Below are 26,099 nucleotides of genomic sequence, written 5' to 3' on the forward strand. Positions count from 1 at the left end.
GTCCAGGACCAGATGGCTTCCCAGGGGAGTTCTACCAGACATTTAAAGCAGAGATAATACCTATCCTTCTCAAGCTATTCCAAGAAATAGAAAGGGAAGGAAAACTTCCAGACTCATTCTATGAAGCCAGTATTACTTTGATTCCTAAACCAGACAGAGACCCAGTAAAAAAAGAGAACTACAGGCCAATATCCCTGATGAATATGGATGCAAAAATTCTTAATAAGATACTAGCAAATCGAATTCAACAGCATATCAAAAGAATTATTCACCATGATCAAGTGGGATTCATTCCTGGGATGCAGGGCTGGTTCAACATTCGCAAATCGATCAACGTGATACATCACATTAACAAAAAAAAAGAGAAGAACCATATGATCCTGTCAATCGACGCAGAAAAGGCCTTTGACAAAATCCAGCACCCTTTCTTAATAAAAACGCTTGAGAAAGTCGGGATAGAAGGAACATACTTAAAGATCATAAAGGCCATTTATGAAAAGCCCACAGCTAACATCATCCTCAACAGGGAAAAACTGAGAGCTTTTTCCCTGAGATCAGGAACACGACAGGGATGCCCACTGTCACCGCTGCTGTTTAATATAGTGCTGGAAGTTCTAGCATCAGCAATCAGACAACAAAAGGAAATCAAAGGCATCCAAATTGGCAAAGATGAAGTCAAGCTTTCGCTTTTTGCAGATGACATGATATTATACATGGAAAATCCGACAGACTCCACCAAAAGTCTGCTAGAACTGATACATGAATTCAGCAAAGTTGCAGGATACAAAATCAATGTACAGAAATCAGTTGCATTCTTATACACTAACAATGAAGCAACAGAAAGACAAATAAAGAAACTGATCCCATTCACAATTGCACCAAGAAGCATAAAATACCTAGGAATAAACCTAACCAAAGATGTAAAAGATCTGTATGCTGAAAACTATAGAAAGCTTATGAAGGTAATTGAAGAAGATATAAAGAAATCGAAAGACATTCCCTGCTCATGGATTGGAAGAATAAATATTGTCAAAATGTCAATACTACCCAAAGCTATCTACGCATTCAATGCAATCCCAATCAAAATTGCACCAGCATTCTTCTCAAAGCTAGAACAAGCAATCCTAAAATTCATATGGAACCACAAAAGGCCCCGAATAGCCAAAGTAATTTTGAAGAAGAAGACCAAAGCAGGAGGCATCACGATCCCAGACTTTAGCCTCTACTACAAAGCTGTAATCATCAAGACAGCATGGTATTGGCACAAAAACAGACACATAGACCAATGGAATAGAATAGAAACCCCAGAACTAGACCCACAAACCTATGGCCAACTCATCTTTGACAAAGCAGGAAAGAACATCCAATGGAAAAAAGACAGTCTCTTTAACAAATGGTGCTGGGAGAACTGGACAGCAACATGCAGAAGGTTGAAACTAGACCACTTTCTCACACCATTCACAAAAATAAACTCAAAATGGATAAAGGACCTGAATGTGAGACAGGAAACCATCAAAACCCTAGAAGAGAAAGCAGGAAAAGACCGCTCTGATCTCAGCCGTAGCAATCTCTTACTCGACACATCCCCAAAGGCAAGGGAATTAAAAGCAAAAGTGAATTACTGGGACCTTATGAAGATAAAAAGCTTCTGCACAGCAAAGGAAACAACCAACAAAACTAAAAGGCAACCAACGGAATGGGAAAAGATATTTGCAAATGACACATCGGACAAAGGGCTAGTATCCAAAATCTATAAAGAGCTCATCAAACTCCACACCCGAAAAACAAATAACCCAGTGAAGAAATGGGCAGAAAACATGAATAGACACTTCTCTAAAGAAGACATCCGGATGGCCAACAGGCACATGAAAAGATGTTCAACGTCGCTCCTTATCAGGGAAATACAAATCAAAACCACACTCAGATATCACCTCACGCCAGTCAGAGTGGCCAAAATGAAGAAATCAGGAGAGTATAGATGCTGGAGAGGATGTGGAGAAACAGGAACCCTCTTGCACTGTTGGTGGGAATGCAAATTGGTGCAGCCGCTCTGGAAAGCAGTGTGGAGGTTCCTCAGAAAATTAAAAATAGACCTACCCTATGACCCAGCAATAGCACTGCTAGGAATTTATCCAAGGGATACAGGAGTACTGATGCATAGGGGCACCTGTACCCCAATGTTTATAGCGGCACTCTCAACAATAGCCAAATTATGGGAAGAGCCTAATGTCCATCAACTGATGAATGGATAAAGAAATTGTGGTTTATATACACAATGGAATACTACGTGGCAATGAGAAAAAATGAAATATGGCCTTTTGTAGCCACATGGATGGAACTGGAGAGTGTGATGCCAAGTGAAATAAGCCATACAGAGAAAGACAGATACCATATGGTTTCACTCTTATGTGGATCCTGAGAAACATAACAGAAACCCATGGGGGAGGGGAAGGAAAAAAAAAAAAAAAAAAAAAAAAAAAAAGAGGTTAGAGTGGGAGAGAGCCAAAGCATTAGAGACTGTTAAAAACTGAGAACAAACTGAGGGTTGATGGGGGGTGGGAGGGAGGGCAGGGTGGGTGATGGGTATTGAGGAGGGCACCTTTTGGGATGAGCACTGGGTGTTGTATGGAAACCAATTTGACAGTAAATTTCATATATTAAAAAATAAAATAAAAAAAAAATTACTGAAAATGGATCAGACTTCCATGAAAACTCTTGGAAGAAAACATAAATGTAAATCTTCCTGACTTTGGATTAGGAATAATTTCCCAGATATAATAGCAAATACACAAGCCACAAAAGAAAAAGTAGATACATTGGCATAATCAAACTTAAAACCTTTTTGCTTTGAAGAATATCATCAAGAAAGTGAAAAGATGATCCAAAGAATGGGAGGAAATTTTTGCAAAGTTAAATGTCTGATAAGGGACTTCAATCTAAAATATGTATAAAGTACTCCTACAACTTAGTAATAAAAACAAAAACAAAACATTTAAAAATGGGCAAAGAATCTGAATAGGCATTTTTCTAGAGAGGATGTACAAATGACCAATAAACACATGAAAGATGCTCAACATCAATAACAGGGAATTGCAAATCAAAAACACAATGAGATACTACTGCTCATCCACTAGGATGGCTAAAATCAAAAGAACAAATAATAACAAGTATTGGCAAGGAGCTGGAAAAATTGAAATCCTCATACATTGATAGAAGGAAACAAATCATGTAGCCCCTTTGAAAACCAGTCTGGAAGTTTCTCAAAAAGTTAAATATAGATTTACCACATGACCCAGCACATAACTCCTATATATATGGATACATATATGTATGTGTGTGTATCTATCTATAGATCTATGTATAGATCTATACATATATATCTACATATGCATATAGGTGTATATGTATTTCCGAGAGAATTGAAAATATGTTCACAAAAAGCATATATACGGACATTCATCGCAGCATTACTCATAATAACCAAAAAATGGTAACAACCCAAATGTCCTATCAATTGGCAAATGAATAAACAGTATATATTCCATACTGTGGACTGATATTCAGTCATAAAAAAGAAATGAAGTACTTCTTATGCCACTACTGGTACTTGCTTCTGTGCTCATTCAGTGTGGACCTGATACCTCCTTTGTGAAGTGGCAGAGGAGGATACTCTGAAATTCTCCATGGTCAATGAAAAGCCCAAGGAAGGAGTCAAGACTGAGAAAAATGATCATATTAATTTGAAGGTGTTGGGTCAGGTTGCTTCTGTGGTGCAGTGTTAAGATTAAGAGGCATAAGGGTGCCTGAGTGGTTCAGTCGGTTAAGCGTCCGACTTCAGCTCAGGTCATGATCTCGAGGTTCATGGGTTCGAGCCCCGCGTCAGACTCTGTGCTGACAGCTCAGAGCCTGGAGCCCGCTTCAGATTCTGTATCTCCCTCTGTCTGCCCCTCTGCTGTTTGCACTCTGTCTCTCGCATCGTCTCAAAAATAAACAAACATCAAAAAAAATAAAAAATAAAAAAAAGATTAAGAGGCATACAACACTTAGCAAACTAATGGAAGCCTGCTGTCAACCACAGGGTTTGTCTATAAGGCAGATCAGATTCTCATTTGAAAGACAGCCAGCCAGTGAAACAGACATACCCACACAGTTGGAAATAGAGGAGGAAGATAAAACTGATGTGTTCCAGCAGCAGACAGAAGGTGTCTACTAAAGAAGGAACCTGCCACTTTGTTCCAGAACTCTGTTCCTACAGACCAAGAATACATTCTGTGTTAAAAAACTCAATATGGGGCGCCTGGGTGGCTCAGTCAATTAAGTGTCTGACTTCAGCTCAGGTCATGATCTCACAGTTCATGGGTTCGAGCCCCGCATCAGGCTCTGTGCTGAAAGTTCGGAGCCTGGAGCCTGCTTCAAATTTTATGTCTCCCTCTCTCTCTGCTCCCCAGCTCATGCTCTGTCTCTCTCTCCTTCAAAAATAAATAAAAACATTAAAAAAAATTTTTTTTAAATTAAAAAACTCAGTTTGGTGCCACCACATCCTGAGTACTAGTTGATAGTTTATTCTTTCATTTTCCCCTTCCTCATTCCTTTACTCTGCATGCAGTAGCTGGTATGTTTGCACTAGCATATTGCCTTTTTTTTTTTTGTACTAAATATCCAGTGGTATATTTTGATTGACATCAAATCAAGATGGAATGGGATAAAATAATGACTCTGTGAAAAGAAGCTCATTCTCCATGCTCTTCACAACTTTGAAAGATCAGTATTTCCTGACTTAGCCCTGTATTGTGTGATCTTTATTCTCTATTCATTTTCCTTTCTGTCTTCGTAGAATTTTTAGAATGGCTTTAAATACCACCTGTATGATCATGACACCACACTTAAATCTCTAGCTAGCGAGTTTAGATCAGATTTTTTTCCCCCCTAATCGTCTTTACCTCTTCCTTAACAAGTGGTCTCACAATCTACCTACATGGTTGATCAAGTCAGAATCTAAAATTCATATTTGATTTCTCTTTCTCCCTCATTTTCTATAATAATTCCTAATTATCAAGTCTTGTCAATCCTCTCTCCAAAATATATCTTGATCTATTTACCTCAATCTCCATGATGGTTACAGTAATAAATACCTTGTTTATCTCTTGTCTACACTCCCTTATTGGTGTCCTAATTGAGCTTCCAGTTTTCCCCCTTCTAGCCATTTATCTTCCAGCCAATCTTCTTAAATGTTAAAAATATTCTGTTAATTCCCACTTAGGTCTAGAATGGTTTCTCTTCAAACATATTTCTTGGAGTCAAATCCTAGTTTCACCACTTTCTATCTGTAGAGTCTTACACAAGTTCTTAATCCCTCCCTGGCATAATATGTGCTGGTAAAGTTAAGGAAGATTATTCATATCAAGCATTTGTAACTGTGCTTGGCACTCAGTAAATGTTCACATTTACTATTAATGTTATATGGCCTACAGAGCCCTGTGTGATCAGACTTCTCTGGGCATAAAGGCTCAACCCTTGAGAATGCCTTTCCTAATAGTGATTTTCTTCAGAGTTGAGTTCCCCTTCAGTTTTTCTCTACTTCAACAACCTATTTATTTGCTTATCCTACTTATCAAGTCTAATTACCTTCTTCTCTTGTTTGTTGCCTGTCCCCTCCCCTAGACGGTAAGCTTCATGGAGAGGGACCATGCTTAGGTCATCCACTATTTAACTTTCATACCTGGCACAGTTCTTGCCACATAGTAGGAACTTATTCTATATTTGTTGATAAAATAATTAATGAATCTCACATTCTTAGCAAGATATTTGGAGATTTACTTTTTAGTCAGGTTTCATTCTGATTCAGTTTGTCTTTGAATGGAATATAACATTTATTTATAATACTATAATCTATTTTGGATGTCATGAGGGAGACTTTTCTAACTTCCTCCCTTAAAATTTCATACATAGAGACTAAACTGGGCAAGGGAGCAAGAATGTGATAATGAAATTTCTTTGGTTTAGAAGAGAAACTTTCTCATACTTTAGTATTGCATTTTCAGTGTGTAGAATAACTTTTGACTCTCAAAAAAGGAAAATTGGAAGCATGATATTATATAGTATCAGTATGATACTCTGGTGGTTCCTTTGGATGCAATCCAAAGGGTATTTGTTATTGAAGTACCTGAAGGGCCTTCAAATAGTTTTACAGAATGAACACCAAAGAAAGAATTATAGAGATATATTTCAATGAGAGTTAAATTATATATGATAAGAGAAAAAGTACGGTTGTTATTAGGGTGTTATTTTAAATGGTTTTCTGGTTTCTGATATTTTTGTAGTCAACACATGATTGGAAAGAGTATACCTAATAAAAAGTGGAAGCAGGGCACCTGGGTGGCTCAGTTGGTTAAGCGTCCAACTCTTAATTTAGGCTCATGTCATGATCTCACAGTTCATGAGATCAAGCCCCACATCAGGCTCTGCACTGTCAGTGACGGGCCTGTTTGGAATTCTTTCTCTGCTCCTTCCCCACTTGTTCATTCTCTCTCTCTCTCTCAAAATAAACATGAAAAAAAATTTTTACAGTGGAAGCTTTTCCTCCAGATACAGTAATATCAGTAGTTGCTCATAATTTTTCTTTGTTTCTAACATGTAACACTTCTTTAGGGATACAATCTAATGTATAAAGCTTTAAATTGAAGTTTTAATACATCTTTTTCACCTTGGTACTTTCAGTGTTTATAATATATTTTAGCAATTCATTGTACTGTTTTGGTTAGGTCCTTCTCCTACAATTATTTTCTTTAGAACAAAAAATATTTTCAATGAAAGGGAATTTTTTTAGTGTATACCTTACTATTATTGAATTTAGTCATTTAGGATTTACCCTTGGTTCATTTGTTACATGTTATATAAGCAAACTTTATTAATGCTCCAGTTTTTCTATAAGATAAAATGTAGATGTTTACAGGTTTTCTTGAAGTCTTTGAAAGGGTTGATAACAAGAATCAGATTTCCAGTCAAAACTGATATGTTGATTTGATTAAGAGAATAAAAAAATTAATTTTTCCTAACAGCTTCTTCTTTAATACATGTGAGTAATGTCTTTGATTAAATGATAAAAATACCTTTTTCGGTTCAGATCACTTTAACTCAGTATTTTTTGAATACTGAATTATTTTTTAAATGTTATCTCAGAAGTGTATTTTATGAAAAATACTTTTTTTCTTAGCTTGCATTAATAGTGAAGATGTGGAGCATACAGTGGACACCTCGTTAAGTAGCTCTTCCTCTACCGTTTGTCCTCCCATCCCCTCTGGTTCAGTAAAAACTCATAATAAATGAGGTCTATGCAGCATTCCACTTCAGGTATTGTTTTATTTAAGTGGAATTATTTCACATATAGCAAGTGTTTCACTTATATTGGTTTACTTAAAAAATTATTAGTAAAACTTAAGCCAAAGAACTCCTCAAAAGAATATTGTATAAGATCTTTAGACTTTAAGAAATCTCTGAAACTGGTGAGATATGTGTGTGTTTTTGGTATTCTTCAGCAGTCCCTAACACAATGTTGACATTAGGAATAAGCAGAAATAGTTTTGATCTGACTCTTAGAATGTACTTTTAAGCATGGTGGACTCAAAATGAAAAAAGAAAAAAAAAAAAAAGACCTTTTCTTATATAGGGAAATACTAGGAATAATGGGTGATTCCCAGTTATCAAAAACCAGAATTCTTTTTAAGGCATGTGTTCAACAGAATTTGGGCTCTAGAGCCATTGTAATCATAACTCTTTTCGGAGTCAAAATATTTTGTCAACAGCCATTTTAGCTATTGGAACAGTGGCAAAATCTCAGGTATATAAATTTATTTAAATATCTTTACCTTTTTGTGGAAAACCTTAAGTATGTAGAAATTTTTTCCATTTATTTTGTTAATCTCTGTTAGGCTGGAAGTTTTAGTTTTTCTCTTTTTACATAAATCAATAAAAGCAATTCCCATATTTCCAAGGAAACACAAAACATCTATTGAGGCAAGTCTTCCCACATATTTGTTTGTATCTGACAGAAGGTCTCTTATTCTCCTTTGTACTTTTCACTCATTTAAAATTCCTTATGAACTATAATATAGGTTAAATTCTCTTTAAATATTTTTGTTTTATAGGAAGTGATAAGGTTTAAAAGAAAATATATAGAACTTAAAGTAAGAAGAATTATGTTTCTTCCTTGAGGAGTTTATCTGCATGAGCTTGGGCAAATTGTTTTAACCTAACTCTTAACTTTTTTTGGTGGAAAATTTGAAACTAATGATAGTTCTTTCCACCTTTGCTTCATGGACTTTTTAAAGAAGTATCAAAGGATATGTTTGTAAAAGTATTTTTTAAACTATGAACTATGCAAAATTGGTGGATTATGAGCTTATTAAATTTTTTTGCAGCCTTAATAAACTCATGACTAAAAAGAGTAAGACAAATTCCATTTACTAAAATGGAATAATTTAATTTAATAAATAAATAAATTTTATTTAATTTTATTTAATTAAATAAAATTAATTTTATTTAATAAATAAAATAAATAAATAAAATTTAATAAAATTCCATTACTAAAATTTCCTTTTAGTTGGTGGGATCTTACAGAGTGGTGTCCACTGTCTATATCTAATATATATAGGTAATACAATCAAATGATGCCTGGTTATTGAACATAAACTAGTTTTTGCACAGTATTATTTTTAAAAGAAAGCAAATACAATGATTGTACTTATTTGTGGAAAAATGCCATAGATTCGTATCATAATATTTTCTCAAAATACTTATTTTAAATATTTTAAAATAAAATTGTAGTATTTTAAAAACTGACATTAACCAAAACAATAAGCTTTACAAGAATTAAGAGAGGTGGATTCATAATTTATTTTGTCAGAGATAATGAATACTTCCTTTTTCATACGCAAACACCCTGCTAGCTCAGTATTGTAGTGTTAAAAGATTAGGATGAATTACTAATGATCACATCTCTCTAGTTCTCCATTTAGTTAATAAGTGGACTTTCTTGTACTTACAGAAAAGCAATGTGTGTTTATCTTTTTCTATGTATACAATAATATCTACAGAATTTCAAAATTAGACCAGTAAAAATGTGAATTTTCCACCTTTCAGATTACATTTATATTGCTTCGCTGTTAGGGAAACAGAGTAGGCAGTCTTGGCCAGTTGAAAGAGTTACTTTGGAAGTTCTTTTTAAAAGTGGTGGAAATACTTAGAATAATTTTTTGTTGTTCTTATGGAGGCATTTTTTGTTTTTTTTCCTAAATATCTTCAAGAATTGGCTGATCCAAATAGTTTTTATTTTGATAAATAAAATTTAGTTCTTTATACCTTAGTTTGGTTTCTAAATAATTTCTACAGAGGAGACTTCAGTCTGTTTTTAATATTTATATATTTACCCGTTTCATTTTATAGGCGATTTTATGACGATGGAGCAATTGTCTTGGGCGAGGAAGCAAATATGCTTGCTGGCATGCTGCTTGGACTCAATGCCATTGATTTCAGGTACTCAGTCTAAATGTATTCAGGTTTTAAATTATTCTACCTCATACCAGTTTCTACTTAGCTTTTATTCTTGGTTTGCTAATAAGAAGTAAAGCACACAGCTGGATATTGATATTTGATTCATGTCTTTCCCTTTCCAGTAACATCAGCTTTCTAACTGGGTTTGCTCTCAGCAAAGAGACTGTCTCAAAGTTAAGGATTTAACTGACATGTTTGTTCTGTAGTTTGGGCAAATCTTAGACTATATCTCCCCAGCAAAAGATTATGTACCCTTGTAGCCCTGAAGGAAGTTTTTGGATCTTATCTCTTAGTATTTTTCAGCTACTGCTATAAAATGAAAAGATGCACTGAAAGTAGATGGAAAGCCAGAAAGATTTTCATGATCTCATGCGTTGAAATAAAAAACTCCTGGCATGATGTGTTTGGTATCTTGTGTTTATATTATATATCTGGGCCATCAGAAATATTGTTAATATTTGCTTCTATCATCAACAAGATGAATTTATTTCAGACTAAGAGTATAAGTTCTAAAAATGTAAATGTAAGTTTTCATATATTCATGGAAGTATCTTTTTGTATTCTTTAATTGATCTAAGATTTTACATTATGCTAAAAATAAAAAGTTTGTTTATAACAATTCAAACATAAGATTAATGGAAATATTACAATTTTATTGAAAAATATCAGTTAAAATCCAAGAGTGTCAACAAAATAAGTATAAAACTTAAATGAAAATCTACTGTTAGATCTTTAATAGAAATATAATGCTGCTCATTTCCACTGAGGGTACCTTTTTTTTTTTTAGCAAATCACTTCCTTTTCAAAATATTTTCATTTTGTCAGTATAACTTTCCTCTGTTTAAAATTTAATAAAGTAGTATTAGGTTATTAGCTTAATTGTTTAGAATACAAAAATGATAGATGCCATATGGAGGTTGTCTTTTTGATCCTTCTAAGTGTATTAATTTTTCACCTGTCATCCTGCTGGTTCTGTCTGAATCCTTTACATTTCTGTTTTTTGGTGCAAAAAGAAAACTTGGGATAAGAATGTGAACTCTTGGTTTGTTGTAACCCATTGATACTGTATGATCAGCTGAAAGCAAATGTCTTAAAGATACATTAGTAATATTTCTGTAAATGAAGGAAAGCCCTTATAAAGTATTGCCACTTTGGCTCACTCCTTATTCAAGCATGAAAAAGTATGGAGCAATACCAAGATACTCTTGATATTAACATTTGAAAATGGAATTTCAATAGGCAGACTTCCCAAAGAAATCAGAACATAGGAGTTCATAGAATAATTTGTTTTTTGAAAGATCCACCTACATCTTGTAAATGTTCTTGTTTATGTTCCTAGTAGATGTACTTTTTTAATAACAGTGACCATAAAACTAAACACTTTTTTTATTATCCTATTGGATACACCATCATACAAAACAAAGATTACTGGATTGGGAGACCAGAGGTCTAGAGTTTTTTTACTGGCTTTATGTGACTCCTGGTATGACTTTGGGCAAGTAGCAACCTTTCCTGTTGCCATGGCCTCAAAAAGGATTGACTGACGATCAAATGGATTTTTTTTAGCTTTCTTTTTAGGTCTAAGACCCAGGCCCTTTCACTTATTCATAGTTTAAAAAACTGTCATCTTCTAATTAGTTAAATCTTTTAAAAATACAGTCAGCGGCATCTAAGAATTTGTATGAAAACATGAACAAGTCTTCATTTGAAAATCCTCTAATGATGTCTTTAAAAATCCAGTGAAGACTAAAATAGTCAAATAACGTTTGAACAGATTTCTCAGAAAATTTTTCTTTTGCATGATATATTCAGGTTAGAGTGTATTGTGCAGTCCTTTGTCATTGGTATTGAACGCAGAGTATCTTTATTGAGGTGTTTATTTGTAACAAGTAACATCTAAAATATGAATAAAAAATTTACCTACAATTTGATGAAACAAATGTCTCGAACCAGAGATTGTTTATAATGCTTAATGCCAATTTAAAGGTTTGATGTATTATGTGACATATTTATTTGTTTCTTAGCTTCTGCCTCAAGGGAGAGGGATTGGATGGAAACTTTCCTGCTGTAATAGACTACACACCATATTTGAAGTTTACCCAGAGGTATATGACGTTTTGAAATATGTTATTGAAATCTTAATTTAGGGGCACCTGGGTGGTTCAGTCAGTGGAACGTCCAACTCTTGATTTCAGCTTAGGTCATGATCCCAGGGTTGTTGGATTGAGCCCCACACTGGCCTCTGTGGTGAATGTGGAGCCTGCTTAAGATTCTCTCTCTTTCCCTCTACCCCTCTTCCCTACTTGTGAGTGCTCTCTAAAATAAAAAAAAAGAGAAAAAATAAATATTAACTTATAGTTTAATGTCTTGTGTAATATATTCATCTGATTAAAATTGCTTTTATTTTAGTATCAGAAATTATTCAAAAATAGACTCCATTTGCAGACTCCAATGTGTTTAAACTTTTTACATAGTTGTAATTTGAGCGTAGTTTTTAGAAAACATCATGTATTTCTGTTGCTATCATCATTATAATAATAACTTTGATAGCTCTATAATAGTCCATTGAGAGTTCAAAATTATAATTCATCATTCAGATTGTTTTCCATTATAGAGGAAAGGATAATGAATGTTTTTGCAAATCAGTTTTCTTTTTGTTTCTGCTGTGAACTTACCGAGTTATTCAGGCAAATACAATGAAAAATTTTATGGCTCTTAAAGTGTGTCTTTTTAAAACAGTCTGTACCAATTTATCTTAATACTAGTATTGTATGAGAGTTAAGAATTTCCTACAATCTCACCAGCATTGAAAATTAATCAGATGATATCTGTAAATTTTTTGAAGGTATGATTACATAATTGGCTTCCTGAATAGAATGATTATATACTTTAAAAGTGTTATGATCAAGCTAAAGCTTTAAGGGAAACAGAAAGAGAGTATTATAGGTATATATGTAATGTACATACACACACACACGCACACTGGAAGATGCATTTATTGGGGATCTAATGTAGGAAAGAAACTTTACCAGCTGCCAGGGATACACAGATGTCAACAGTAAGGGCAATTCATGAAATGCTGAAAATAATAATATAGTCCCTGTCACCAGGATAATCATCATCTAGTGAGAGAAGTCCCTATGTGAGAGGTAGGAGTGTGAAGATACTTTAGGTGGTGAAGGAGTAGTAACACAGTCTTATGGTACCAAGATTTCTAACTTGAGTAAGTGGATCACTTGGGGAAAGTGATAATTCTAGTACTTTACATCTAAAAACCAAATACAGCAAGAATTTTGAACAGGCATAAAATTATACTGTTTTGGGTATATTAGATTTCAGGACATTTTTGAAGAGAGTAGTTCAAAAATAATACTAGTAGAAAGAATGCTAATAATATTGAATGCTTATTGTATATCAGGCATTATTCAAAGTGCTTTCCTTCTATTAACTCATTTAATCCTCAAAAGCTTATTTTATAAATGAGAAAACTGAAACATAGAGAGCTTAAGTAGATTGTCTAAACACACAGCTAGTTTGTGCAGAGTGGGCCACAGGTCTGGAATTAAAGAGCAAGATGACAGCTGGACATAGGAGTTTGGCCATTGACAAGTAGGTAGAAAGGCTATTTGTAATGATTTAGGAAGTGACTTTAAAATATAAAGATGAATGTGAATACTAATTTTTCTCTCCTACATACATAAGAGACTATAGTAATTACTGCAACACTTAAAAATACAATGATGGAACTTTCTCAGGTGGTCCCCTCAGAATGAGTTTAATGATAAATGCTCTCTGCCTCCAACTTGCTTAACCACTTTTTGTCTGCATCTTTATGCAACTGTCTTTCTTTGATGCACTAATCCAAACTTGTATGTCTAGCTTCCTCTCCTTCATACGCTGAGGGATTTCTACTATCTTATTATAAAAAGGACACTGAAATGAGAAGGGAAGTACCAATTCCACCTTGTCATAAATAAGTTAGCATTACTGATAATGGAGGTCTCCTTTTTAGAAATATGTAAACAGTCTTGATTATCATAAAGAACCAATATTGTAAACATTCAGTTGCTTCCACAAAATATACCTATATTAGACAAATAAAAAAAAACGTTTATTAGGTTTCTAATTTTAAGAAACTGTAAAAATATATCCTTAACAAAATTACTGCTTTTAATTTATTTGATAAGTAATACATTCTGATGGTGAGTCTGAGTGCATCACCACTCAAATTTATTTGGTAAGTAATACATATTCATTATAGAAAAACTAGAAAATAAAGATAGGTAGATAGAGGAAAACTTAAGTCACTCAAAATCTTACCTTTAAGAAGCAGCTGCTAGAGGCATTAACATTTTGATGGGTAGCTTTCCAGCCTTATCTTTTTCTTTAACATGGAATTATAATGTACATGTAGTACTTCTTTCCCTCAATACTGTATAATGAAGATTCTTGCATGTCATTAACCATCCTTCCACAACATCATTTCCCTAAGTGAATAGAATTTCATTATCTTACAGTATTTTTACATAATTATTGTTGGACCTTTAGGATACATTCAGTTAGTTGTCACTGTCGTATGCACTTTTGCAGTTAATAACCTTGTAACTACTTCTTTTATATAGACCATGATTATTTCTTTAAGTTAAAGTGGAAGTAAAATTTCTGGGATAAATAGCACATGTATTATTAAAGCTTTTGAAATATGCTATCAAATTGCACTCCAAAGAGGCCATACTAGTTAAGTTTGTATAGGCAATATGTGAGATTGCTTGCTTCCCACCATTGCCAACTAAGTATTAAAAATGTGGCCAGTTGTACAAGTGGAAAATAATATCCTATTGGGTTTTTTTCCCTATTGTTTTAATTTGCATTTATTTGCTGGCGAAGCTGAACTTTTAAAAAATGTTTATTAGCTATTAGTCTCTGTAAATGAAGTGTTATCCTTCTGAAGCTAAATATATGAAATATGTTAATAGAAAACATCCTAAAATAGATTTCATATAAAACTGGCTTTTAGATTGTGTATCATTGAGAAAACTCAGTTTTTCTGAGTTACTGCTTGATAAAACTTTAAACATCTTTTAAACATTTTTTCTTAAATAGATTTTAGGCCTGAAAAGTCCAGTAGCTAATGATAGTTGGTGTCTTATGATGCCTTCAGTTTTGTACTTCTCAATATAATGTTGCCATAAGCATTCTTATAGCTAAGTCTTCGTACTTAAACATGACTATATCCTTAAAGAGGCAAATTTCTACAAACAAAATTGCTGACTTAAAGAGACTGTTAACTCATGTATGCTGTTAATTGCCCTTCTTAGGCATTCTATCCCATACATTCTGCCTCTTGTAGGAATAAAGTAATCATTTTGCTACGGAAGACCAGTTCTTTTTTTTTTTTATGTTATTATTATTTTATACTTTTTTTTCCAATATATGAAATTTATTGTCAAATTGGTTTCCATACAACACCCAGTGCTCATCCCAAAAGGTGCCCTCCTCAATACCCATCCCCCACCCTCCCCTCCCTCCCACCCCCCATCAACCCTCAGTTTGCTCTCAGTTTTTATTTTTATTTTATTTTTTTTATTTATTTATTTTTTTTTAGCAGCTTAATACCACACATATTTATTATCTCACAGTTTCCATGAGTCAGGGGTCCAGGCATTGCTTACCTAGGTGCTCTGCATAGGGTTTCACAAGGTTGTAATCAGGTTCTTTTTTTTTTTTATTATTTTTTTAATATATGAAATTTATTGTCAAATTGGTTTCCATACAACACCCAGTGCTCATCCCAAAAGGTGCCCTCCTCAATACCCATCACCCACTTTCCCCTCCGTCCCACCCCACATCAACCCTCAGTTTGTTCTCAGTTTTTAAGAGTCTCTTATGCTTTGGCTCTCTCCATCTCTAATCTCATTTTTTTTTTTTTTTTTTTCCTTCTCCTCTCCCACGGACTTCTGTTAAGTTTCTCAGAATCCACATAAGAGTGAAAACATATGGTATCTGTCTTTCTCTGTATGACTTACTTCACTTAGCATAACACTCTCCAGTTCCATCCACGTTGCTACAAAAGGCCATATTTCATTCTTTCTCATTGCCACGTAGTATTCCGTTGTGTATATAAACCGCAATTTCTTTATCCATTCATCAGTTGATGGACATTTAGGCTCTTTCCATAATTTGGCTATTGTGGAGAGTGCTGCTATAAACATTGGGGTACAAGTGCCCCTATGCATCAGTACTCCTGTATCCCTTGGATAAATTCCTAGCAGTGCTATTGCTGGGTCATAGGGTAGGTCTATTTTTAATTTTCTGAGGAACCTCCACACTGCTTTCCAGAGCGGCTGCACCAATTTGCATTCCCACCAACAGTGCAAGAGGGTTGCCGTTTCTCCACATCCTCTCCAGCATCTATAGTCTCCTGATTTGTTCATTTTGGCCACTCTGACTGGCGTGAGGTGGTATCTGAGTGTGGTTTTGATTTGTATTTCCCTGATAAGGAGCGACGTTGAACATCTTTTCATGTGCCTGTTGGCCATCTGGATGTCTTCTTTAGAGAAGTGTCTATTCATGTTTTCTGCCCATTTCTTCACTGGGTTATTTGTTTTTCGGGTGTGGAGTTTGGTGAGCTCTTTATAGATTTTGGATACTAGCCCTTTGTCCGATATGTCATTTGCAAATATCTTTTCCCATTCCGTTGGTTGCCTTTTAGTTTTGTTGGTTGTTTCCTTTGCTGTGCAGAAGCTTTTTATCTTCATAAGGTCCCAGTAATTCACTTTTGCTTTTAATTCCCTTGCCTTTGGGGATGTGTCGAGTAAGAGATTGCTACGGCTGAGGTCAGAGAGGTCTTTTCCTGCTTTCTTCTCTAAGGTTTTGATGGTTTCCTGTCTCACATTCAGGTCCTTTATCCATTTTGAGTTTATTTTTGTGAATGGTGTGAGAAAGTGGTCTAGTTTCAACCTTCTGCATGTTGCTGTCCAGTTCTCCCAGCACCATTTGTTAAAGAGACTGTCTTTTTTCCATTGGATGTTCTTTCCTGCTTTGTCAAAGATGAGTTGGCCATAGGTTTGTGGGTCTAGTTCTGGGGTTTCTATTCTATTCCATTGGTCTATGTGTCTGTTTTTGTGCCAATACCATGCTGTCTTGATGATGACAGCTTTGTAGTAGAGGCTAAAGTCTGGGATTGTGATGCCTCGTGCTTTGGTCTTCTTCTTCAGAATTACTTTGGCTATTCGGGGCCTTTTGTGGTTCCATATGAATTTTAGGATTGCTTGTTCTAGTTTCGAGAAGAATGCTGGTGCAATTTTGATTGGGATTGCATTGAATGCGTAGATAGCTTTGGGTAGTATTGACATTTTGACAATATTTATTCTTCCAATCCATGAGCAGGGAATGTCTTTCGATTTCTTTATATCTTCTTCAATTACCTTCATAAGCTTTCTATAGTTTTCAGCATACAGATCTTTTACATCTTTGGTTAGATTTATTCCTAGGTATTTTATGCTTCTTGGTGCAATTGTGAATGGGATCAGTTTCTTTATTTGTCTTTCTGTTGCTTCATTGTTAGTGTATAAGAATGCAACTGATTTCTGTACATTGATTTTGTATCCTGCAACTTTGCTAAATTCATGTATCAGTTCTAGCAGACTTTTGGTGGAGTCTGTCGGATTTTCCATGTATAGTATTATGTCATCTGCAAAAAGTGAAAGCTTGACTTCATCTTTGCCAATTTTGATGCCTTTGATTTCCTTTTGTTGTCTGATTGCTGATGCTAGAACTTCCAACACTATGTTAAACAACAGCGGTGAGAGTGGGCATCCCTGTCGTGTTCCTGATCTCAGGGAAAAAGCTCTGTTTTTCCCCGTTGAGGATGATGTTAGCTGTGGGCTTTTCATAAATGGCTTTTATGATCTTTAAGTATGTTCCTTCTATCCCGACTTTCTCAAGGGTTTTTATTAAGAAAGGGTGCTGGATTTTGTCAAAGGCCTTTTCTGCGTCGATTGACAGGATCATATGGTTCTTCTCTTTTTTTTTTGTTAATGTGATGTATCACGTTGATTGATTTGCGAGTGTTGAACCAGCCCTGCATCCCAGGAATGAATCCCACTTGATCATGGTGAATAATTCTTTTTATATGCTGTTGAATTCGATTTGCTAGTATCTTCTTGAGAATTTTTGCATCCATATTCATCAGGGATATTGGCCTGTAGTTCTCTTTTTTTACTGGGTCTCTGTCTGGTTTAGGAATCAAAGTAATACTGGCTTCATAGAATGAGTCTGGAAGTTTTCCTTCCCTTTCTATTTCTTGGAATAGCTTGAGAAGGATAGGTATTATCCCTGCTTTAAACGTCTGGTAGAACTCCCCTGGGAAGCCATCTGGTCCTGGACTCTTATTTGTTGGAAGATTTTTGATAACCGATTCAATTTCTTCGCTGGTTATGGGTCTGTTCAAGCTTTCTATTTCCTCCTGATTGAGTTTTGGAAGAGTGTGGGTGTTTAGGAATTTGTCCATTTCTTCCAGGTTGTCCGATTTGTTGGCATATAATTTTTCATAGTATTCCCTGATAATTGTTTGTATCTCTGAGGGATTGGTTGTAATAATTCCATTTTCATTCATGATTTTATCTATTTGGGTCATCTCCCTTTTCTTTTTGAGAAGCCTGGCTAGAGGTTTTGTTTATTTTTTCAAAAAACCAACTCTTGGTTTCGTTGATCTGCTCTACAGTTTTTTTAGATTCTATATTGTTTATTTCTGCTCTGATCTTTATTATTTCTCTTCTTCTGCTGGGTTTAGGCTGCTTTTGCTGTTCTGCTTCTATTTCCTTTAGGTGTGCTGTTAGATTTTGTATTTGGGATTTTTCTTGTTTCTTGAGATAGGCCTGGATTGCAATGTATTTTCCTCTCAGGACAGCCTTCGCTGTATCCCAAAGCATTTGGATTGTTGTATTTTCATTTTCGTTTGTTTCCATATATGTTTTAATTTCTTCTCTAATTGCCTGGTTGACCCACTCATTCGTTAGTAGGGTGTTCTTTAACCTCCATGCTTTTGGAGGTTTTCCAGACTTTTTCCTGTGGTTGATTTCAAGCTTCATAGCATTGTGGTCTGAAAGTATGCATGGTATAATTTCAATTCTTGTAAACTTATGAAGGGCTGTTTTGTGACCCAGTATATGATCTATCTTGGAGAATGTTCCATGTGCACTCGAGAAGAAAGTAAATTCTGTTGCTTTGGGATGCAGAGTTCTAAATATATGTGTCAAGTCCATCTGATCCAATGTATCATTCAGGGCCCTTGTTTCTTTATTGACCGTGTGTCTAGATGATCTATCCATTTCTGTAAGTGGAGTGTTAAAGTCCCCTACAATTACCACATTCTTATCAATAAGGTTGCTTATGTTTATGAGTAATTGTTTTATATATTTGTGGGCTCCCGTATTCGGCGCATAGACATTTATAACTGTTAGCTCTTCCTGATCGATAGACCCTGTAATTATTATATAATGCCCTTGTTCATCTCTTGTTACAGCCTTTATTTAAAGTCTAGTTTGTCTGATATAAGTATGGCTACTCCAGCTTTCTTTTGGCTTCCAGTAGCATGATAAATAGTTCTCCATCCCCTCACTCTCAATCTAAAGGTGTCCTCAGATCTAAAATGAGTCTCTTGTAGACAGCAAATAGATGGGTCTTGCTTTTTTTATCCATTCTGATACCCTGTGTTTTGGTTGGCGCATTTAATCCATTTACATTCAGTGTTATTATAGAAAGATGCGGGTTTAGAGTCATTGTGATGTCTGTATGTTTTATGCTTGTAGTGATGTCTCTGGTACTTTGTCTCACAGGATCCCCCTTAGGATCTCTTGTAGGGCTGGTTTCGTGGTGACAAATTCCTTCAGTTTTTGTTTGTTTGGGAAGACCTTTATCTCTCCTTCTATTCTAAATGACAGACTTGCTGGATAAAAGATTCTCGGCTGCATATTTTTTCTGTTTAGCACACTGAAGATATCGTGCCAATCCTTTCTGGCCTGCCAAGTTTCAAAAGAGAGATCAGTCACGAGTCTTATAGGTCTCCCTTTATATGTGAGGGCACGTTTATCCCTTGCTGCTTTCAGAATTTTCTCTTTATCCTTGTTTTTGCCAGTTTCGCTATGATATGTCGTGCAGAAGATCGATTCAAGTTACGTCTGAAAGGAGTTCTCTGTGCCTCTTGGATTTCATTGCCTTTTTCCTTCCCCAGTTCAGGGAAGTTCTCAGCTATTATTTCTTCAAGTACACCTTCAGCACCTTTCCCTCTCTCTTCCTCCTCTGGGATACCAATTATGCGTATATTATTTCTTTTTAGTGTATCACTTAGTTCTCTAATTTTCCCCTCATACTCCTGGATTTTTTTTAATCTCTCTTTTTCTCACCTTCCTCTTTTTCCATAATTTTATCTTCTAGTTCACCTATTCTCTCCTCTGCCTCTTCAATCTGAGCCGTGGACGTTTCCGTTTTATTTTGCATCTCGTTTAAAGCGGTTTTCAGCTCCTCCTGACTGTTCCTTAGTCCCTTGATCTTTGTAGCAAGAGATTCTCTGCTGTCCTCTATACTGTTTTCAAGCCCGGCGATTAATTTTATGACTATTATTCTAAATTCACTTTCTGTTATTTCATTTAAATCCTTTTTGATCAGTTCATTAGCTGTTGTTATTTCCTGGAGATTCTTTTGAGGGGAATTCTTCCGTTTGGTCATTTTGGATAGTCCCTGGAGTGGTGAGGACCTGCAGGGCACTTCCCCTGTGCTGTGGTATATAACTGGAGTTGGTGGGCGGGGCCACAGTCCAACCTGATGTCTGCCCCCAGCCCACCGCTGGGGCCACAGTCAGACTGGTGTGTGCCTTCTCTTCCCCTCTCCTAGGGGCAGGATTCACTGTGGGGTGAATCTGGGCCACTTGCACACTGCCAGGCTTGTGGTGCTGGGGATCTGGCGTATTAGCTGGGGTGGGTAGGCAAGGTGCACGGGGGCAGGAGGGGCAGGCTTAGCTCGCTTCTCCTTAGGTGATCCACTTCAGGAGGGGCCCTGTGGCAGCGGGAGGGAGTTAGATCCGCTGCCGGAGGTTTGGCTCTGCAGAAGCACAGAGTTGGGTGTTTGCGTGGAGCAAGCAAGTTCCCTGGCAGGAACTGTTTCCCTTTGGGATTTTGGCTGGGGGATGGGCGAGGGAGATGGCACTGGCGAGCGCCTTTTTTCCCCGCCAAACTGAGCTCTGTCGTCCGGGGGCTCAGCAGCTCTCCCTCCCTTTGTCCTCCAGCCTTCCTGCTTTCTGAGCAGAGCTGTTAACTTATGACCTCCCAGATGCTAAGTTGCGCTTGCTGTCGGAACGCAGTCCGTCAGGCCCCTCTGCTTTTGCCAGCCAGACTCGGGGGCTCTGCTTGGCCGGCGAGCCGCCCCTCCGCCCCGGCTCCCTCCCGCCAGTCCGTGGAGCGCGCACCGCCTCGTCGCCCTTCCTACCCTCTTCTGTGGGCCTCTCGTCTGCATTTGGCTCCGGAGACTCCGTTGTGCTAATCCTCTGGCAGTTTTCTGGGTTATTTAGGCAGGTGTAGGTGGAATCTAAGTGATCAGCAGGACACGGGTTGAGCCCAGCGTCCTCCTACGCCGCCATCTTCCCTCTCTCCCTGTTCTCAGTTTTTAACAGTCTCTTATACTTTGGCTCTCTCCCACTCTAACCTCTTTTTTTTTTTTTTTTCCTTCCCCTCCCCCATGGGTTTCTGTTAAGTTTCTCAGGATCCACATAAGAGTGAAAACATATGGTATCTGTCTTTCTCTGTATGGCTTATTTCACTTAGCATCACACTCTCCAGTTCCATCCACGTTGCTACAAAAGGCCATATTTCATTCTTTCTCATTGCCACGTAGTATTCCATTGTGTATATAAACCGCAATTTCTTTATCCATTCATCAGTTGATGGACATTAGGCTCTTTCCATAATTTGGCTATTGTGGAGAGTGCTGCTATAAACATTGGGGTACAAGTGCCCCTATGCATCAGTAGTCCTGTATCCCTTGGTTAAATTCCTAGCAGTGTTATTGCTGGGTCATAGGGTAGGTCTATTTTTAATTTTCTGAGGAACCTCCACACTGCTTTCCAGAGCAGCTGCACCAATTTGCATTCCCACCAACAGTGCAAGAGGGTTCCCGTTTCTCCATATCCTCTCTAGCATCTATAGTCTCCTGATTTGTTCATTTTGGCCACTCTGACTGGCGTGAGGTGGTATCTGAGTGTGGTTTTGATTTGTATTTCCCTGATAAGGAGCGACATTGAACATCTTTTCATGTGCCTGTGGAAGACCAGTTCTTTGACCTGTGTACTACATCCCATCCTGTCTCTTAGGTTAAGGTTTTTGTCCCAACAGTTGTTCTGTCCTCTTCCATTAATTTTTCCTCTTTTCTTTTCTTTTTTTTTTTTTAAATTTTTTACTTAATTTTATTTATTTTGAGAGATAGAGGGCAAGCAGAGGAGGGACAGAGAGAGGGGAAGACAGAATCCCAAACAGGCTCTGTGCTGTCAGCGCAGAGTCCAATGTAGGGCTTGAACTCATGAATTGTGAGATCATGACCTGAGCTGAAGTCAAAGAGTTGAATGCTTAACCAACTGAGCCACCCAGATGCCCCTAATTTCCCCTCTTTTCAGTATCTTCCCACACCTCACAGCATACATGCATGTTGTTATTTTCCCCATGTTAAAAATTAAACAGAGGAACTTTCCCCATAGTCACTTCTAGCTACTTCTCAGTCAGTCACCTCTCCTTTATTATAACACTGTGTTCCCAGGTTTGTTTTGTTCTGCCTCCATTCTCTCTTGAACTATTCAAATTGAGCTTTAATACTTACCCCTGAAAGTGCTCTTGTCAGAGTCAGCTGTGGTGTCTCATTGTCAAATCCAGTGGTTAATCATTTCCTTGTCTGTCTCGACCTTCTTTGAGCACTGTTTGATACCATGCTCTTCCAGTTTTCCTCCGTCCTCACTCCCCTTCCCCGTTTCTCCTCATCTCCCCAACCTCTAAGTGTTGGACTGTTTTAGAGATCAGTCCCAAATCATCTTTTCTGTCTGTACTCACTCTCCAGTTTAGTGGCTCTAAATATTATCTTTATGCTACTCTTTCCCAGATGTACACTTCTACCTGGAACATTGCCCTAAACTCTAGACTCATATATCCAGCTGCCAACTTGCCATCTTCGCTTGGATGTGTAGTAAGCACCTCAAATGAGCATGTACAAAATAGAACTCCTATTTCTCTCCCAGACTTTTCTTCCTTTAGCCATTCCCATTCCAAGAATGGTAGTTCTGTCATTCTGGCTGCTTATGCTCAAAACTTTGGTATCATCATTGAACTTTCTCTGCCATAATCCACATAGGATCCACCAGCAAATCCTTTGGCACCACCGCTATTACCTCCTTAATTCAAACCTGGAAATTTGCAAAAGTCTTCAAGCCTTCACCTCTGACTCCTATAGTTAATTCTCCATAGACAGCTAGACTGATTTTTCTTAAATGAAAGATCATTTCATTCCTCTGCTCATATCTTTTCCAGCAGCTTCTTTCATGTAACTCAAAATAAAAGACAAGGTCCTTATTTGATCTGGCCTCCAGTACCTCTCTGACCTTATTTCCTACTACCTGCCTTCCCACTTACCATGCTTCAGTAACCCTGGCCATTTTGTAATTCCTTGAGCATACCAGACACACTTGTGCATTAGGGCCTTTGTCCTCCCTATCAAATGCAATATCACTCAGATATTTACACGTCTATTTCCCACTTCTTCTCTAAAATCCAGCTTAATACCCCCTTACTGATGAAGCCTTCATTGAACTTCCTACCTAAAATAATATTCCTACCCATGCTATGCCTCTTCCCTCCTTTATTTTCTGCAGTGACTCTTGCTATCTAACAGGTGGTATATTATTTGTTTATCTCCTCCTACTGGAATGTAAACCCCGAGAAAGCAAAGACTATTATGTTGACTCACACTTAAACCTCAGTGCTTTAACAGTACTTAGCATTAGAATAGACAAGCATTAAGTAGGTGTTTTGAAAATTAAATGAATATCTTCTAGTTTTTGTCCATGTTCATTTACAGGATTAAAAATAGCCCTCTGAAGGAGATGATACTTTAAAATTTCAACAAGATAAATAGTCTGAAGATTTTATGGTCCATTATTTCCTTCTTTTTATATCCTTATTAAAAATAAGTGCTTAATTGTTAGAGGTAAAGGAATAAAGAAGGTGAGTGATAAGAATTTTTAGTCTGTTTAACAGTTATAAATAATAAAGCATTATATAGGTTTTCAGTAAAGGAAAACTATTTTTCCTTTTATATCATTGCCTCAATAAAAATTTTAAAAATATTTTGCTCTTCAAAATATTGGAATGTTCCTGAAATTCTTAAGTATCATTTTCCCACCAAAAATATTGCAGAACTTCTGTGTCCTTTAGAATAAGAGATACTTTTGTGAGTTTCAGCTTTTCATTGTCCATGGCCTAAAATAACTGTTAGCAAAACATATAGATCATTCATGACCTGGCATCAATATACCTTCTTAGCCATTCAGCTTTTTTAGACAGCTGTAGTATTATTAGTCATTGAAATGTTGGGAGGCAATGTAAAATTGTTTTAAAATTTTGTAATAGAATACCAGTTTCCCTTACTAGGGTGACGTTGAACAAACTACTTTTCTCTTATTCTTACTGTCTTCCATTGTTGGGTGAATCTGTTAAATAGTAGAGCAATACCTCATGGAGTTATCATGAGGATTAATGAGGTAATGTATACCTTGGAATCATTGTATGTAAGTATTTATTTTCTTGTCCTTACAAGAAACTTCCTTATTGCTCTTTGCTTTCTACTTTTTAAATTAAAAAAAAATTACTATTTTAATTTCATTGGTAGTCCTATTAATCATTACGATTTTCTATTGTTGATTCAGTTTTGGTAAATTATATTTTATTAAAATAAAACAAAGAACATGTCATGATGTTCAGAGATTTCTTTAAATATCTTTTAAAATCTCTTTTCATTTCTGTTATGTTACCTTTTGCCTTTTGTGTTCATAGCCTTTTATTTTGGCTTAATTTTAAAATCATTCTTGCCAAAGCATTTTGTCAGTTTTATAGATTTTTTTTCAATTTTTATTGAGAAATAATCGGTATACATCACTGTAGAAGTTTAAGGAGTACAGAATTAAGGTTTGATTTCCATACATTGTGAAATGAATGACTACCACAGTAGGTTCAGCTAACATCCATCTTCTTATATAGATACAATAAAAAGAAAAGAAAAAAAAGGAAAAAAAAAATTCTACTTGTAATGACCACTCAGGATTTATTCTGTGAACTTTCTATATTCATACAGCAATGTTATTTCTAGTCATCATGTTATATATTACATCCTTAGTACTTAGTTATTTTATAACTGGAAGTTTGTACCTTTTGACCACTTTCCTCCAATTCCCTTTCCCTTTCTTCAGTTCTTCCTCCCTCTACCCTCTGTGTCTGGTAACCACAAACCTAATCTCTTTTTCTACAAGTTTGTGTGTTTGTGCGTGTATGTGTTTTCTACATATTAATGAAATCATATAGCATTTGTCTTTCTCAGATTTATTTCACTTATTAGCATAATGCCTTCCTTCAAGGTCCATCCATGGTGTTGCAAATGGCAAGATTTCATATTCTGTTGTATACCTGTACCATGTCTTTTCCATCCATTCATCTATTGATGGATAGATTGTTTCCATATCTCAGCTATTATACATAGTGCTGCTATGAATGTAGGGTGCAGATATCTTTTCAAAATAGTGTTTTGTTTTCTTTGGATATATTCCCAGAAGTGGAATTTCTGGATCATATGGTACTATTTTTAATTTTTTGAGGAGCATCCATACTGTTTTCCATAGTGACTGTATCAAATTTACAATCTCACCAAAAGTGAACAAGGGCTTCCTTTTCTCCCTATCCACACTAGCATTTGTTATCTCTTATCTTTTTGATGATAGCCATTCTAACAGGTGTGATATGGTATCTCACTGTGGTTTTGATACTCATTTCCCTAATGACTAATGATGTTGACCATCTTTTCATGTACCTGTGATCCTTTCATATATCTTCTTTGGAGAAATGTCTATTCATGTCCTTAGTCCATTTGTAATTGGATTATTTATCTTTTTGTTATGAAGTTCTCTGAGTTCTTTATATATTTTGGGTATTAACTCCTTATCAGATTTAGGATTTGCAAATATTATCTCCTATTCAGTAGGTTGTTTTTTAATTTTGTTGATTTTTTTTTTCTACTGTGCAGAAGCCTTTTAATTTGATGTTGGCCCATTTGTTTACTTTTGCTTTTGCTTTTATTTGCCTTTGTTTTTGGCCCCAAATCTGAAAATCATTGTCAAGATTAGTGTCGAGGAGCTTACTTTCTGTGTTTCCTTCTAGAGTCTTACAGTTTCAGATTTTACATTCAAGTCTTTGATCTATTTTGTTGAGTTGATTTTTATGTATGGTATGTGTAAATGGGAGTCCAAC

At 36.1% G+C, this 26,099-nt stretch overlaps 1 protein-coding gene and 1 pseudogene across 4 annotated transcripts in view; both read left to right on the forward strand.

Annotated features, from left to right (window-relative positions):
• The window catches only part of RUNDC3B (RUN domain containing 3B), a 159,922-nt gene that overhangs the window by 75,697 nt on the left and 58,126 nt on the right, over positions 1–26,099 (forward strand). For all 4 annotated transcript variants that reach the window (XM_078442494.2, XM_078442496.2, XM_078442495.2 and 1 more), the window contains 2 exons: positions 9,442–9,531; positions 11,574–11,654. In XM_078442494.2, coding sequence (XP_078298620.1) covers positions 9,442–9,531; positions 11,574–11,654 — 171 coding nt within the window. The remainder of the gene's footprint in view (positions 1–9,441; positions 9,532–11,573; positions 11,655–26,099) is intronic.
• Positions 3,684–4,246, forward strand: LOC132675466 (small ubiquitin-related modifier 2 pseudogene; annotated as a pseudogene).

Source organism: Panthera onca, chromosome A2 (assembly GCF_046562875.1).
Source record: "Panthera onca isolate mPanOnc1 chromosome A2, mPanOnc1 haplotype 2, whole genome shotgun sequence".
Taxonomy (NCBI): domain Eukaryota; kingdom Metazoa; phylum Chordata; class Mammalia; order Carnivora; family Felidae; genus Panthera; species Panthera onca.